This window comes from Talpa europaea (assembly GCF_964194135.1).
Source record: "Talpa europaea genome assembly, chromosome: 14".
Taxonomy (NCBI): domain Eukaryota; kingdom Metazoa; phylum Chordata; class Mammalia; order Eulipotyphla; family Talpidae; genus Talpa; species Talpa europaea.
This window is the reverse complement of record NC_140082.1, coordinates 73566493-73585017: the sequence shown is the minus strand read 5'-3', so window position 1 is coordinate 73585017 and position 18525 is coordinate 73566493. Positions and strand designations below refer to the sequence as shown.

The window sequence follows — 18525 nt, the reverse complement described above, 5'->3', positions numbered from 1 at the left end:
CTTATTAAATTGTTAACTGTAGTTTTATATTTCTAAATATTAAAACCATTACTATTGATCATTATTGTGTATACTCTTAATAAAACATGCAACATATTTTATTGTAAAAGGAAAAGTACCAAATAACTAATATTTATATCTAAAGAGTTTGAAGCCTAAGTTTAGTACGTTATCAAACAATAAATTCAAAAGATGCTCGAATTGGTTTGCCACTGAAAGACCTATTGATGATGTACACTGGACAGGTATGCAGATCCGTTATTTCCATTCTTACCATTCTCAGGTACTGTGTTCATTTACAGCACCAGGATGGCCTACCAAATACAAAATTTAGAATCACACGTAGAAAGCACTGGGAAACACAGGCCTCATTTCCATTTTTTTCCACTGCCCTGCAATGTTATTCATCTGGTTTTGATGCTGCATAAATATGCATTGTCTCATGCCTGTTTGCTTTGGATGCTGTGTGCTGTAACAAGATGTTGCTTCTTTTGTTATCTGTATACAGCTACTTGCTTTAAATATTCTGAAAGAGCTTTCCTTGCATGTCTAAAATAAAAGTATTGCATGTAAAAAAAATAAATAAACAGGCCATTGTGTGCCAGTGGTCTCAAAGGCATCATCAGTAATAATCTGAAGGTGGAAAAACTAGTTCATCGATCGATGGATAAACAAAATGTAGTAATACTGCTTTTAGACTAATACAATTTTTTTACTAGAATCTTATCACAAAAATAACACATTTTATGAAGTCAGTTAACTTCCTCTACTACAAAGTGTAACTACACTACCAGGAACAAGCAGCAGCAATATGAATATAATAAATAAGTTTACCATTGAGGCCTTTCATATTGTCCAAACCACTGAAACATACTGCCACTGGAGAAATAAAATTCCTTTTCACAGAAGTTAAGAGACTTGACTTACCGTATTTGTACTTAGCAGAGTTTTCTGAAGCTGTTCAATTTTGCATGCTTGTTTTTTGATTGTACCTTTAAACTTTGCATTTTCCGTTTCAAGCCTAGAATGTATATTTTAAAATATTAATCTCACACATAAACAAAAGCAACCACATAAATCCTAAACAACTATCTGAGGGTGCAATTACATAAATTATTAAAAATATGCAGAGTAGATGATTAGCCAATTGTGTATTTTTTAACTTTTGCTTTGTAGGTTATATATATGATTGAGAAAAAACATAAAAATTATGCACTTCAAGAGCTAAGTGCTCAAAATTTTGCCCAACTTAACACTGATATGTCAATAATATCATAACACATAGTTCTTATATGACACTGCTCATCTGCTTTATAAATACTCAAGTTCTTTGTGCTGTTTTAAAAATGTACTTTTGCACGTGATCTTGCATCTTCTCAGCACATCTTACGGCCTCTGTATGTCCATCCTGTGCCTCTTGCAACTGAAATAAAGAAAAAAAAAATTTTTATTCACTAGTAATCTAGGACAAATGTGCCATTACATGCTTTTTTAACTAAAATTTTATTGGAATGCAAACATATGCTCTCATTTGTATATTGTTTCTGGATACTTTTTTGCCATAAGGGCAGAGTTTGATTGTTACAAAAAAGACCTTGGGGTGCACAAAGTCTAAAATAATTATTATTTGACCCTTTACAGGAATGTTAATCAATCTCTCCTCTAATATTGATATACAAAATTATGTTTTAAATTATATTTTATCAAATCATACACAAATTTATAAATTGGTCAGATGGAGAAAGATGGAAAATTGAAAATTACCTTATAGCAAACATTTATATTTTTGTATTCTAAGCACCTCTTCAAGTATAAATTTAAATATTAACTGTGTGAATGACCACAGCTTTCTAAGTGATTATAAAAGTTAACGTGCTGCTTGAAGTCACAACTAGATGTTTCATGGAATAGTTTGAGATGCAATCACCTACATAGGAGACAGGTGCCGGGGACACAGCCCATCTCTACCAGACCTTAAGTCTCTATTGTGACCTTAAGTAAATTACTTAAAATTTTGTCTCAGTTTCTTCATCTGTGTAATGTAAATAATAATAGTACTAACTTACTGAGATGTTGCAAGATTAAATTAGCAAATATACATACAGTAATTAGAAGTGTGCATGGCACATAAGTTCTAACTCTGCAATTAGCATTATATTGTTGCTATATTTGATGTTCTAATTACATTGGATAATTTATACAGATGGTGCACCGTGGTATCCTAAACAAGTTACAGGGAAATCACTGGTACCATTGAAAGTAGCAATAAATGGGGAACATGAGGCCCAGAATTTAACTTCAGTGTTTCAAAACCCTTCACCAATTCCACTAGCCAATGTACTTTTTTCTACTTGCAATCATTTGTAACACACTTCTCTCTCTGCACTCTTGTTGGGACTCATGGACTACAAAGAAAACATCAACTGGATTAAGCAGTACATGATCATGTGATCACCACAGGCAGCAACAAAAGAGTCGCTGACTTGGAAATACTGGACTTCCTTGCTAAATCAGAGTACCCAAATCAATTCTTTCCCAGCAACTGTTAATGCTGGGCTGCTTTGGCCAGTACTCTGATGAGTCAATTAAGGTTATGTGACATGGCATTCCAGAAAAGCCACTCCCACAGTTACACAATGGGCAAAGCTTTGTAAGTCTGTAGGTTCAGTTCTGACTGCACAATGAAGGTAAATTTAGATTTTCTTTTCATACTGAGGGAAGAAAATTAACATTCGATTAACAGTTAATGCCTCTTAGATTAAGTGTTTAATTTCATACTATTCATTGAAATACATTTAGAATAAAAGCTTTATTCTATCAATATCTCCAAGAAGAAATTATTGGTGTGGCATAAAGTACTTAATTTCTATCTAAACAACTGTCAAGCGCAAAAATTTTCAATTTTTATAAGACTTTATCTCTCATGAAAAATACTTAAAACAATACAAAGTTAAGGGCTAAAATGTTTTATATAGACTGACAAGCACTGAAGAGAGTATGACCAGTGAGAAGGCAGTAGGAGAAAGCTTCATGCACAAGGAGAGATTGAACTAGGTCTGAATGAAGGCAGGATTAAGCAAAAGAAATAGAAACTGAAGACAGGAAGAACATTGTGAGTAAAGGCCAAGAGGAGGAGAAAGCAGAGGCTAAAAATCTAATATCAGAAAATAAAAACATAGATCCACACACAATAACTTGAAAATGGAAGTTCATGGCAGCATTTTTAAGGTAGGGAAAATAAAACACAAGAAAGGTCCACTAACTAGACAGTGCTTTAGCCATAGAATAGAGTATTATTTGACAGTAAAAACAAGTGAAGCACTAATATGTACTATAACACAGATGAAATCTGAAAACATTATGTTAAGTGAGAGAAGCTACATACGGTATGATTCATTAATATAAAAATAGATAGATAGGGGCCTCCCTGGTGGCACAAGGGGTTAAGACGCAGTACAATGAAGCCATCCATAGCCACTGGAGCACGAGTTTGATCCCTGGCCAGGGAGCTACCCACATGACACAGCAGACCTCTCCTGACTCGCCTGCTGCTCCCCTCAGCAGTGTATTTCAGTCAGTCTTCCTGTTCTGCTCCCCACTCTGTCTCTGGTGAGTCCTCTCACCCCTGCATCTCTGGTCTGTATCCCAGCTCTTGTATGCATAAATAAATAAATATTTTTTAAAAAACATAGACAGACAATAGATTGGTCTGGGCTGGGGATAGCGGCTAAGGGATACAGGGCTTCTTTTGAGGGTGATGAAAATGTTCTAAAATTGATTCAGTTTCAGTTTCACAGCTCTCTGAATATACTAAGAGCTACTGAATTGTACATTTTCGATGACTGACTTGTATGACATGTGAATTGCATTTGAAAGCTTTTTAAAAATTCCAATGGCAGGTAGTCTCTTAATTCTCTATTTTCAGTGTATATATTATATATGATCTTTTATGTGCTTTTACAACATATCTAAAATGATTAAACATGCACGGACTCTATATTCATACACAAAAGATAAGGAGAAAAGACAACATCCTGGAACATTCAATTAAACATTGTCCTGTGACTTTATCTGGCTTGCCTCGTTGTAGTAATAGAGAGTACTAAAAAACAGTTTAGTAGAAAAAAAGTCTCTCAACTTGTATGAGGAATGGTAAGTTTCTATTGTATAATATGACAGAATAAAGCCAAAGCTTAAGAAACAAATACATTATAGAGAAAATAATGAAAAAAGGAAAGATGTCCATGAAAAACAGTACTGGTAACACTGTATTATGTAACCAGTTAGAGATTAACTCTTAATATTTTAATTTTCATACGTACTTGACTTCTGATTTGACTTAATTTCTTCTTTAAATCCTGTATCTCCTCCTCTAAATTAATACGATGGTGTGAAGTAACCTCCAGCGAAGCCTCTGACATGGATTGCTTTTTTAGGGTATCAGCCAGTTCTTGTTGACGTTGTCTCACACCTACCTAGTAAGACATATCTATTACTGATGTCATAAATCATCTTATTATTAAATTATGTTAATAATATGTAATGCTAACACATGTTATATGGGGGAAAATCACCAGTTTACCTTCTTTCCCTCATATATACACAATTTCTGTTTACTGAATTTGATTAAAGACATCCTCCTGCATAATCATCCTCCTGCTAGCCTCCTGCATAATCATTACTGTGTTAAATTGACAGGATTCAGCCCCACCGTGCACTCCCCCCTGATCAATTTGTGAATTATTACAAGCCACTGAAGTTTCAAAAGGAGATAAGAATATACAAAGAACCTAGTGGTGGTAAATTTCATATTGTTAAACCTCTTCCCTCTTTCTACTAGATGTTTAAATTAACTTCATGGTTCCTCACATAGTCAATCATCTGCTCAAATCCTTCCAATACATTTCTCTCTCAGAATAAAAGTGAAGTAATTCTGATGGCCTTTTCAAACCTGGAGGTATAAAACCTGGCCGCCACTTCACTTTCTGACCTCAGCTGGTCCAACTCTCCCCTATTCACTCCATTCCTGCTATACATAAACCCACATAGTCTGAGTATGGAATCCAATGCAAATTAACAAATCACATAGAGATACAATTCTTTTAGTACTGAACAAACTTATGACCAATTAATAATAACTGAGCTTTGAATTAAGTCTTGAGTGACTTACTTTAAAAATGTTCAAAGTAAATCAAAAAGAGCAGTGGGGAGAGTAAATCAAATAGTAATTTCCTAACATCACATTTGTCCTAAATTATGATTTAATGAAAAGTAGATGCCTTTAAAGAATTGAGTGGGCTCAAGAATATATGATCTGAGACCAAAATATTCCAAAGTGAAATCAAATTGACGTAAACAAGCAAAAAAATCCACATACACAACAAAACCAATTAAAATATATTAAAAGTTACTTAAGGAACTTTTTAAAGTTACTTAAAGGAAAAGTACACTGGGAAATCTGAAATTAATGGTCAAGGTAGTCTACAAAACAATCATTTTAGTATGAACATCTACATTTATCTGCTTTATCATGGTATTAAAATTGTGTTGACAGATTAAAATGATTATTTTAGCAGTATAAGACAAAATTATTAACATCAGTCTATATCTATTAACAAGTTACAAGTAGCCTTCTTAAAATTTCATAGGTGGTACAATGTCTTTGACAGTGTAAAGTGCGCCTCTCTGGTCTAATTTTTATTTGCTGGATACATGGTATGCCTCTAAGCTGATAGAGCAAATACACTGATTACTTTGAATTTTCTTTCAGGAAGATTGAAAAATATTTATCTTTCTGGATACTTATTTCTCTTGCAGCTTTCTCATTTTCATACTGATACATCCTTTCTTTTAAATGATTGTATTCATTGATTAACTCCTTATTCCTTTCTTCCAGCACAAGACCTTGTTTTTCACTTTCAGCTTGAAGTCTATTTACCACATCCTGAAACTGATCTTGGATATTCATTATCATCTTTTCTTTATTTTCAGTTCTGTTGTGAGCATCATCCAGTTGCTGCCGAAGCAATGTATTTTCACTTTGTAGCTGAGATAATCTCTCCTCTAAGGATTCCTGCTTTCCAATGTATTTATTCACTTTACCTTGTTCATTTTGATACATCTGTTCAATTTCCTTCTTCTGACTCTGTGTTTGGTTTAGTTCTCTTTGTGCCCTTTCTAAACCAAAGTCTTTTCTCTGAGAGCATCTCTTGCGTGATGGAGTTCAATTTCGAGGTTATTGAGTTTACTTTCAACTTTCGAAAGTTGTTGAGAAAGAATCTCATTGTTATCTTTTAGGTTAGACACATCAAAATTCATTTTGTCCTGTAAACAAAGCCACTCATCTCTTGCCCTCTGGAAAGTAAGTTCTAGGTCTCTCTTGGATGTCTGACTTTGGTCATGATCATGTATAGCAGAAGCCAGTCTAGAACGGAAGGATTCAATTTCTGTTTCTAGTCTGTCTTTGTTTTGTTTTTCACTCTCCAATTTAGAGTTTAGCACTGAATTTTCAGTCTTCAGAACATTAAGCTGTCCACTATATTGGGATATTGTTTTAGTTAATGTTTCCTCATTTAATTTTAGTGTCTTGAGAAGATCATCATTCTTTTCTTTTATAATTTCAATGTCCTCAAAATATTTATTTTCCTTTTCCAGGTTCTGATTTCTTATTGTATCTATTGCCAGTTTTAGCATTGCAATTTCATCCTGCAACATGAGGTTTTTATGCACCAGATCTTTTTCTTTTTCATAGATATCAGAAACCTAAATAGAACACAAGAGACTTCTATCTAGCACTCAATAAAATAACATATCATGATTTCTTCTGAAATTAAAAAAAATTATATAAGCATAGATGCCTGAAAGTTTAAAAATTTAATTGAAGACAGAGAATCCAAGAAAGTGAAAAAATTTTGAGTTTTTGAAAAAACCTCAAAGTTGGAATGACCTTGCTCTAAATTACAACAAACCCTGAGGCAGAAATAAAGATTAATGAATGTATTTAGACAGGTTAAACTTCCTAAAGTTCTTTTTATCTAAGATTCATTCCACATATTTTTCCTACTTTTCTAGCATTCTTAATAGTCAGCTATAGAATGAAAGTTACTATTAGCTGGTAAATCTAGGCATTGTACTAAAGATTTATGTGTGTGTGTGTGTGTGTATACACACATACACATACACAGAGTTATCACAGTTCTGGAATGGAGAGGTCAAAACTATAAGCTAGTTTGCAGAATCTTCCTACTCTACCATGAGTGCTCTTCTATTAAATCGCAACTACTTCTCTAACATAAACATACAAATACAAAAGAAGCTTTCTAATTCAAAATAAAATAGGGCATATGGAAAAGTAGGGGTAGGAACAGATCACACCAGTTAACAGCCACCTGGCCATCAGATGGTTCCGGGGCCAGGAAGACATGATGGACACTGGAGAGACTGTATTTTTTTGTAAGTGCTCTGCTTATACCCACTTTGTTTTATTCAATACTGTGTGTGCCCATGAGCAATCACCTTTCCCCAGGCATATGGGGACACTCCACAGGTTTACCTGCAGCCCTGATCAACACGGGACCTCCAGAGTCATGAAAGATCAAACACTGTGCTCCACTCTGCAGAACCCAGACATCTCAAAGCAGGAGACAGGATCCTTGAAGACTCCTGAAAAATTGGTCTTGGGTTACCCTCAGGGAATCAATCTAGAGTCCTGTCCAGGGGCCATTCCCTTGCATTTTTTGACTGCACTCTAATAAACCCTCTCTGGTTTGACAACACTTCATGCTCTTTGGTGAATTCTTTCTTTCGAGAGCAGAGGACCCATGCTTTTCGGTCAAGCTCCGCTACAAAAATACTAATGGTAAATGAGGCAAAATTTAAAGAACTTTCTGAAAAAATCATGAAACTCTTTGTGAATGCAATAAATTTTATTTCTTCTTCATTATGTTTAAAATAGTAAGAAATGTGAAAGAGGGGAAACATAAACTGAACTGATTTACTAGGAATATAGTACTTTTCAATAAATTATCACAAAGTACATACTATAGTTTATCATTATTTTCTAAAGCTCTTTCTACTGAAATAGAGCACTGTTTGTAGCAAACTGTCACTTTTCTTTTTTTTTTAATAAATTTTATTTTTATATTCCCCATACAATTGCAGCCCCCCCATTCTGACCCCAATCCCTCCCCTCCCGCCCCCACCCCCCTAAAAGTATCTCTGGTTCATAGTTTTTTGTTGATTTTGATTTTCACTTTCTTATAGTTATTCATTTTCCTGGTCCCTTATTTAAGTTTTCTAGATTCCTGCTATGAGTGAGACCATACGGTATTTTTCTTTTTCTTTTTGGCTTATTTCGATGAGCATGATCCCTTCCAGCGCCATCCATGTTGCTGCAAATTGCATGGGTTTATCTTTTTTGAATGCTGAGTAATATTCCATGGTATATATGTACCACATCTTCTTGATCCAGTCATCTGTTTTTGGGCATTTGGGTTGTTTCCAAAGCTTAGCTATTGTAAACAGTGCTGCTATAAACATAGGGGTGCAGGTGTTCTTTGGAATTGATGTTTCTGTGTCCTTTGGGTAAATACCTAGGACTAGAATTGCTGGATCATATGGAAGCTCTATGTTTAGTAGGTCCAGAAATCTCCACACAGCTCTCCACAGTGGTTGGACCAGTTTGCACTCCCACCAACAGTGCAGAAGAGTTCCTTTTTCTCCACACCCTCGCCAACATTTGTTGTTGCTAGTTTTTTTTTTTTTTAATATGTGCCATTCTCACTGGTGTAAGATGGTATCTCATGGTAGTTATGATTTGCATTTCCCTGATGACAAGTGATGTTGAACATTTTTTCATATGCCTGTTGGCCATTTGCATTTCCTCTTCAGAGAAGTTTCTTTTTAGCTCTTCTGCCCATTTTTTGACTGGATTATTTTCTTTGTTGTTGTTGAGTCTCATCAGCTCTTTGCAGATTTTTGTGATCAGTCCTTTATCATTAGTGTTGGGTGCAAAAATGTTCTCCCAGTTGGTGGGGTTTCTCTTTGTTTTTGTTATTGTCTCTTTTGCTGTGCAGAAGTTCTTTAATTTGATGTAGTCCCAGCTGTTTATCTTTGCCTTTACTATCACTGCTTTGGGTGATGTGTCTGTAAAGATGTCTTTGATGTGCAAATCACGTAGTGTTTCGCCTATGTTTCCTTCTATATATTTTATGGTTTCAGGTCTTATGTCTAGTTCTTTAATCCATTTTGAGTTGATTTTTGTGTATGGTGTGAGGTAGTGGTCAAGCTTCATTCTTTTGCATGTAGCGACCCAGTTTTCCCAGCACCATTTATTGAACAAACTTTCTTTGCTCCAATGCATAGTCTTTGCTCCTTTGTCAAAGATTAGTTGACCATAAATCTGTGGGTTTAAACTGTCACTTTTCAAATGTAGGAAAATGAAATTGAAAACATAGTCTCTGAACTTGTTACCCTTTTTCTCCTCACCATAAGTATAAGTGATAAACTAATTTCTAATATGTCAAGGAGGTGAAATCACTGCCAGAAACTGGACATCTATTGCTAGTAACAAAAGTTTTGAGATTATAGAAAGTTCACTGGTCCCTATAGAAAATATTAAAAGCCTCTCCTTTGGGAGACATTTGCATATGTCACTACTTGATTACTGCAGACAAGTACATTTGAATTAAGCATATTATTTTATTCAATGGCCCAAAGATGCCAAGAATTTTATTGTTTTACCCAATGGCCCAAAAATATTAAAAATACTATTTATTATTTCAATTATTGATCCAAAAATAATGCCCCCCCACAAATATATACATTTAAAAACCCTCCATATTTTCCATGATGCATATAGTGTTGATTTTTAAAACATATGCCCATACAAATACATATACATTCATATTTGAAAACAACTAAAGAAAATACCTCAGAATTTGTTTTCTTATGAGCCATTTCTATCTCCTTTTGTTTGCAAAGGAGATTGGTCAGAATTCCATCTTGAGATATTCTGGCATTCTGTTCTCGAGAGAGCTGCCTCTGAGTGTCATTTCGCTCTTCTACAACCTAGAGACAAGTTTCATTAAGTTTTTGGTCTTATACCATTAAAAACAAAGTCAAAAGCTCAAAGTCTTTCTAAAAAATGTTCAAAGGAATTGGCTTTTTTAAGTACAAGGGTCTCTATTCTACAGACTAACTCAATTGGAACTTAAAGGAGAGTTACATTTGTCATAGAGCACACAGGTACAAACAATGTCTCTACAGAATATTTAACTAATTCCACCATAGCATTGAGGCAATTATGTATTTTAACATAAGAAAACAAAATTAACTTGCAGGCTAATGATGAAGCTTAATTTACCTTCATTCCTTCATTCAGAAAACATATAAAAGCATCTACTAGATTCTTCGCACTGCAATAAATTAATCATTGTGGCTATAGATGGCATAGTTCATATTTTTGATTTGTTTTAAATCTAATAATATACATTAAATGAAAATTATACTATAGTATTGATAAAATATTAGAAATATGAATTTCTTACCAAAGATTACTTACCTGATTCAAATTATTTCTTAGTGTCCTTAATTCCATGTCTAGTATTTGAAGATTAAGTTCAAGCTGTTGTTTCACTTCAACTTCTTTATGATATTGCTCTTCTGTTTTTTTTTAACTGCTCCCTAATTTTTTCACATAATGTATCTGAATTTCTTCTTTTCACTTCTTCTTGTTTCGAGGTAAATCTGCAGTTAAATATGCTTACCTTAATATTCACTTTGTTAAAAAATAAAAAGTTGACTTCATGATCTATTTCTAAGCATGATTGAACCATGTCGGTTTGTTCAAATGATGAGCTCATTAACCTAATAAAATTTCTATATTCTTAAATTACTGTCTTTTTTAGATTGTAAGTTTTTATTTCTTGCTACAACCTCTTCCAAAAGATGTATATATCTTTGAAAGATAGCAATAAAAACATATTCTCCTATGCAGTAAATTTCCTTAATAGTAACTCTATGGTAGGAAATAAAGTCTTAAATTATTCAGTAAAGTAAAAGCTGAAAAGCACCTTTTCTACACAGGTATTATTCCTCTGCCATTTGGATAGATAATTTAGTTACTAATAAAATGGAGACTTTGGGCCTCCCTGGTGGTGCAGCGGTTAAGTGCTGGGCTGCGAAGCTGCCCGCAGCCTCTACAGTGCCAGTTCAATCCCTGGCCGCCAGTGAGGGTCCCACATGGCGTGTAGACCACTCCTGCCACGCCGCTGCTCCCCTCAGCAGTGTATTTCGTCAGTCTGCCTGTTCTCTTCCTCGCTCTGGCTCTGGTGAATTCTCTCATCTTCCTGCGCTTCTGACTATAACCAGTGCTTGCATAAATAAATAATCTTAAAAAAACAAATAGAGACATGGTTGTTCATAAGCAAGTTTATAAATTCACTAGAAAAAAGTTAAGCTGCACAAAATGATGGAGTGTAAAAGAGTGTCTGCAGGTATCTTTTACACCATCACAGCTCCGCAGAGACTGCACGCCCCAGCTAAGGAGTCTATTGTCTCCTCCCTGCACTTTTTACATCTCACTTGCAACACTTTCAATATATCTTGTTTCATATGTGCTCTCAAGACAGATCTTTAAATTTATTTTCTATGTAGGAGGGCTATGTAAATAATCAGTAATCACCTTCTACTTTTTACTTTTTTCCCATGTTTATAACAATAAAACTGTATACATTTAAAAAAAACTGTGTCTTGAGAAAAATGGCCACTTCATACTCTATTGATGGAAATGCAAATTAATATAGTTTCTTTTTTTAAAGATTTATTTATTTATACAAGGACTGGGGTACAGTCAGAGGCACAGGAGGGTGAGAGAATTCACCAGAGACAGAGTGGGGAGCAGAACAGGCAGACGGACCAAAGACACTGGTGAGTGGAGCAGCAGGCGAGGCAGGAGAGGTCTGCTGCACCATGTGGGTTTCTCCCTAGCCGGTAGGGAATTGAACACGCACTGCAGAGGCTGTGGACAGCTTCACAGCGCAGTGCTCAACCTGCTGTGCCACCAGGGAGGCCCTAATATAAAGTTTCTTAAGAACAGATTGAAAATTTGATGTAGCACTGGTTTAAAGCACTGTATACAATTCAGGGGAACAGGTTCACACCTCCTCAGATGTACATCATCACTAGCAGACGCTAGTGGGCCCCCCCCCCCGACTTTGTGCATACTCCCACCTTCCCCACTTCTAGGAGCCTCCAGTCTGCAGTCTAGGAGGCTTCTAATTCATAGTTCTAGGCTCTTGGTTTCGTTTTGTCAATTCCTTTGTTTCCACAAACATTTTTTAAAAGTGCTTATTCTTAATAGTATATTAAAGAATTCATTCAAAGTAAAATATTAGTAGAAAGAGAAATACTTATATAAAAGACATTCCTTCTACCATTTAGTAAGAGAGAGAATTTTTAAAAATTGAAATTCAAGTTTTTAAATAAATAATGAGGCTTCCATATGCTGGACTTCCATATGGCCATTAAAATTATGATGAGGAGGGGCTTCCCTGGTGGCGCAGTGGGTGAAGTGCTGCAGTGCGGGTTTCCTTCCCGGCCAGCCAGGGAGATTCCCACATGGCATGGCAGACCTCTCCTGTCTCACCCACTGCTCCCCTTAGCAGTGCTTTTCAGTCTGTCTGACTGTTCTACACCCCGCTCTCTATCTGGTGAATCCTCTCACCCTCCCGTGCCTCTGGCCGGTACCCCAGTTCTTGTATAAAAATAAATAAATCTTTGAAAAAAAATTATGATGTGGAATAATACACATTAAATTATTAGTAAAAGATTAAAAAAAGTTAATAGGGAGGAAAAGCGGCAGGTCCCAGTGAGAACTGGGACACGGAAGATAAACAGATGACTCCAGCAAACTACCCGAAGAAGAAAGTTGCCATAAAAGAGGACTAGAAGGGAGGAAAGCGCAGAACCCTGCTCCCCTCCCCCGCCCACAGAGTCGGCACTCTCCGACCAGCAGAGAGGAGGAAAACAACAAACTAAAACGACCAACAAGAACAAACTACGCATCAAGCGGGACTGTGAGTGGAAAGGAACTATTTCAGCCACCACAGCCCGTGAACGGGAGCTGTGGAGAACCCTGCAGGATTCGCCGTGAGCGAACAGCTCCAGCCGCCATTAGAGAACAACAGACTCTGGAGACGCGCACACAGCCCTGGCTGGCCGGTAAGCTTGTGTGGAAAAGCAGCACGCTTGGCGCACTTGAAAAGCAAATGCGGATCCGGATCATGGCGGCCCAGGTCCCCGGGCCTGCGACCTAGGCTTGCAGGGAGACACCGGGAGGCCCTCACTGAGGTGAAAGTCCCTCACTGAGTAAGCAGGAACCAGGCACCCAGGCACGGGAGCGGGGTGCAAAAGGCGCCATTCCCGCGCCACTGAACTGGGCTACAGCCCGTGTCCTGGACCTGAGGCTTTGGAACCGAGACCCGGGGCATGAAATTCGGGGCGTGGGTTCTCCACCACAGTGGGGCACAAGGCAGACACAGCACCCCAAAGCCGTTGAGGTTTACTCTACCATTCCTGCTCTGTTCCCTGTCCCACGAGGTGGGGGGGGGGCGAAAAACAGCCCCCCAAGGACAATAGGAGAGATCTCTGGTGCCACCTAGTGACCAGAAAAAAAAAGTTACTAACACCCCATAGAACAGGGAAATTTCTTAAGACTGCTTGAAAAGGGCAGAAGGCTCCCGGAGGAGACAGTGGCCAGCTGGGAAGTTAGCCCCTGCCAGGCCCCTTCCGACCAGCAGTCTGAGCCCACAGAGGGAACAGGCACCCACGGCCGGGCAGACCGGGCACACAGAAGAGTGTGCCTGAGACTGGATGCGCAGGGACTGAGTCCCGCGTCGCCATTTTAGAACAGGGTCATTTCTTTAGTAAAGACTGCCTGAAACCAGCAGAAAGCTCCCTCAGAAGCCAAAGATGGCTCCTGGAGGAGCCAGAGGGGAGCGGAGAAGTTCACCCAAGATGCCAGCCAGTCCGAGCAACACAGTGTCCCAATGCATATGACAAATTAGAAAACAGACAGTAGGGAGTAGAAGAACCACACGCAACCTAACAACTCCTCAAGAAAAAAGCACTCCACAAAAAGAAAACCACCCCCGAGATTACAACGACAGTAATTTGGAAGAACTTCTGAGACTTCCAGAAAGAGAATTTAAAATTGCCATGATTAAAAAAGTGACAGAAGTCATAAAGGAAAACAATGATATGAGAAAAATAATCAACGATCAGAAGAATGAAATTGAGTCCCTAAAGAGGGAAGTAACAGAAACACAGGAGATCAAAGAATTAATGGAGGAACTAAAGAACTCTGGGAAAAGCAATGAAAGCAGAATAGATGAAATGGAAGAACGAATAAGTACTCTTGAAGACACAGATTAAAAAGAACCAAAACAGAAAAGGAAAGAGAAGTACGAAGGAAAAAGAACGAAGAAAGAATTCGGGAACTATCTGACTCCATGAGGAAAGGAAATGTAAGAGTTATAGGAATTCCAGAAGGAGAGGAGACAGATGTAGGAACAGAGAAAATATTCCAGGAGATAATTGAAGAGAACTTCCCAAATGTGAAGAAGGAGCTGAAAATTGATATACAAGAAGCAAGAAGAACACCAAACTTCTACGAAGAAAGGAAAAATACAGCAAGAACATAATAGTAAAGCTCCCAAGAATCCAGGACAAGGAAAAAATAATGAAGCTGACAAGACGGAAGAAACAGATAACATTCAAAGGAAAACCAATCAGGCTGACATCAGTCTCCTCTGAAGAAACACTACGGGCAAGGAGAGAGTGGAGGGGCATAGTCAACAGACTCCAAGAAAACAGATGCCAACCAAGAATACTCTATCCCGCAAAGCTCTCCTTCCTCTATGAAGAAAGAATAAGGACCTTCCAGACAAACAGAAACTCTGGAATTTCATTACGACTAAACCCCCACTCCAAAAAATACTACAAGGAACCCTAAAGCCAGAACCTCAGAGGGACGAATAACAACGAAAGAAGGCCAAAAAAAAAAAAAAAAAGTTATTAAAAGAATAAATAAATAAAATCAAAGGAAAGACAAACACAATGGTAAATACAGATGCTAACATATCAATATTAACTCTAAATGTAAATGGACTAAACTCTTCAATAAAAAGACACAGAGTTGCAGCCTGGATTAAGAAACAAAACCCAACCTTTTGCTGTCTCCAGGAAACACATTTAGCTACAAAAGATAAAAATAGGCACAAAGTTAAAGGATGGAAAACAATCCTACAAGCAAATGGACCAAAAAAGAAAGCAGGAACACCTATACTTATATCAGATAAAACAGATTTCAAACTCAAAAAGATAAAAAGAGACCCCAATGGTCACTACATTATGATCAAGGGGACAATACTTCAAGAAGAAATAACACTCATTAACATATACTAACCAAACGAAGGAGCACCAAAATATATCAGACAACTGTTGTCCTCTCTGAAAACAGACATCATAGAAAACACATACGTAGTGGGAGACTTCAACACACCACTATCAACAATGGATAGAGGGTCTCCCTGGTGGCGCAGTGGTTGGGCGCTGGGTTGTGAAGCTGCCCGCAGCCTCTGCAGCGCCGGTTCAATCCCCGGCTGCTCCCCGGCCACCAGAGGAGGGTCCCACATGGCGCGCAGAACTCTCCTGCCGCCCGCTGCTCCCCTCAGCAGTGTACTTCGGTCCTTCTGCCTGCTCTGCTCCCCGTCCTGGCTCTGGTGAATTCTCTCACCCTCCCGCGCTTCTGACTGTACCCAGTGCTTGTATAAATAAATAAATAAATCTTTAAAAAAAAAAAAAAAAAAAAAAGGGCCTCCCCGGTGGCGCAGCGGTTGAGCGCTGGGTTGCGAAGCTGCCCGCGGCCTCTGCGGCGCCGGTTCGATCCCCGGCTGCTCCCCGGCCACCGGAGGAGGATCCCACATGGAGCGCAGACCTCTCCTGCCACCCGCTGCTCCCCTCAGCAGTGTACTTCAGTCCTTCTGCCTGCTCTGCTCCCCACTCTGGCTCTGGTGAATTCTCTCACCCTCCCACGCTTCTGACTGTACCCAGTGCATGTATAAACAAAACAAACAAACAAATATAATAAATAAATAAATAAATAAATAAATAAATAAAAAACAATGGATAGATCAACAAGACAAAAAATAAGTAAAGAAACCAAAGCTCTAAATAAGGACCTAGAGCAATTGGGCTTAACAGACATCTATAGAACACTAAACCCCAAAAAAACGGAGTACACATTTTTCTCAAGCGCACACAGATCATTCTCCAGGATCGATCACATACTGGGGCACAAGACAAACATCAACAGATACACCAAGATTGAAATCATATCAACCATCTTTTCTGACCATGAAGGCATCAAACTAGAAATAAACCATAAAAAGAAGGCAAGGAACTTTCCTACCTCATGGAGATTAAAAACCACACTACTGGAAGACCACTGGACTAATGAGGAGATCAAAGAAGAAATTAAAAAATTCTTTGAATTGAACGACGAGGAGGACACCAATATCCTAAATGTATGGGACGCAGCAAAAGCAGTAATAAGAGGAAAATATATAGCAATAGAAGCTCACATCAAGAAACAAGAAAGAACTCAAAGAAACAACCTAATCTCGAAGCTCAAAGATCTAAAAAAGAACAACAAAAAAACCCAAAACCAGTAGAAGAAAAGAAATAATAAAAACCAAAGCAGAAATAAATGAAATTGAAACTAAAAATCAATCCAAAAGATCAATGAAACCAAGAGCTGGTTCTTTGAAAAAATCAATAAAATAGACAAACCCCTAACCAGGCTCACAAAGGAAAAAAGGGAGAAAGCACAAATAAACAGGATCATCAATGAAAGAGGAGAAATCACAACGGACACAGCAGAAATCAAAAGAATAATCAGTAACTACTATGAAAAGTTATACGGAAACAAGTTTAACAATCTAGAGGAAATGGACAAATTCCTACAACTCTACAATCACCCAAAGCTAGATAAAGAAGAAATAGAACACCTAAACAGACCAATTACAAGCAGCGAAATTGAAATGGTAATCCAAAACCTCCCCAAAAACAAAAGCCCAGGACCTGATGGATTTAGAAATGAATTCTACCAAACATTCAGAGATGAATTGGTGCCTATCCTTCACAAACTCTTCCAAAAAATTGAGAAGGAAAGGACAATACCAAACACGTTCTATGAAGCCAACATTACACTAATACCAAAACCGAACAAGGACAACACAAAAAAGGAAAACTATAGGCCAATCTCCCTAATGAACACTGATGCAAAAATCCTCAATAAAATTTTAGCTATCAGAATCCAACAATGTATCCATGAGATAATTCACCACGACCAAGTAGGATTCATTCCAGGGATAAAAGGATGGTTTAACATCCGAAAATCAATCAATGTTATCCAACACATCAACAAAAAGAAATATAAAAACCATATGATAATATCAATAGATGCTGAGAAAGCTTTCGACAAAGTGCAACACCCATTCATGATAAAAGCCCTTGAAATTCTTGGGATACAAGGAACATACCTCAACATCATAAAGGCCATCTATGACAAGCCAACAGCCAGTATCATTCTCAATGATGAAAAGCTGAAAGCAATTCCATTAAGATCTGGAACAAGACAAGGATGTCCACTTTCACCACTGCTTTTCAATATAATACTGGAAGTCCTAGCCAGAGCAATAAGACAAGAGAAAGACATCCAAGGAATCCAAATAGGAAAAGAAGAAGTCAAACTATCACTATTTGCAGATAATGTGATAATATACATAGAGAACCACAAAAACTCCACAGAAAAACGAATTCAACTCATCAATCAGTTCAGTAAAGTGGCAGGATACAAAATCAACATGCAAAAGTCAGTAGCCTTCCTATACACAAACAATAAATCTGAAGAAGAAATCAAAAAAAACCATCCCTTTTTTTATTGAAACAAAAAAAATCAAATATTTGGGAATAAATCTAACAAAAGAGGTAAAGGACCTATACAAAGAAAACTATAAAACACTGTTAAAAGAAATAGAAGAAGACACAAAGAAATGGAAAGACATCCCCTGCTCATGGATTGGAAGAATTAACATTATTAAAATGGCCATCCTTCCAAAAGCAATATACAGATTCAATGCTATTCCAATCAAAATTTCAGTGTCATTCTTCAAAGAAATAGAACAATTATTGATGAAATTCATATAGAATCACAAAAAACCCCGAATAGCCAAAGCTCTCCTGAAAAAAAAAGAAGGGAATGGAGGCATCACACTCCCAGACTTCAAACTATACTACAAAGCCATAATCATCAAAACTGCATGGTATTGGAACAAGAACAGACATACAGACCAATGGAATCGAATAGAAAATCCAGAAATAAAAACACAGATTTATGGTCAACTAATCTTTGACAAAGGAGCAAAGACTATGCATTGGAGCAAAGAAAGTTTGTTCAATAAA

General features: G+C 37.3%; 1 protein-coding gene across 1 annotated transcript in view; it reads right to left on the bottom strand.

Moving 5' to 3' along the window:
• Positions 1-18525, bottom strand: part of LOC311184215 (ankyrin repeat domain-containing protein 26-like) — a gene marked incomplete at both ends in the record, with an annotated part of 60666 nt that overhangs the window by 16544 nt on the left and 25597 nt on the right. Inside the window, 8 exon segments of the mRNA XM_084254059.1 lie at positions 928-1021; positions 1353-1423; positions 4323-4471; positions 5803-6183; positions 6186-6762; positions 9931-10068; positions 10562-10663; positions 10665-10746. Of these exon segments, the coding sequence (XP_084110185.1) occupies positions 928-1021; positions 1353-1423; positions 4323-4471; positions 5803-6183; positions 6186-6762; positions 9931-10068; positions 10562-10663; positions 10665-10746 (1594 nt within the window).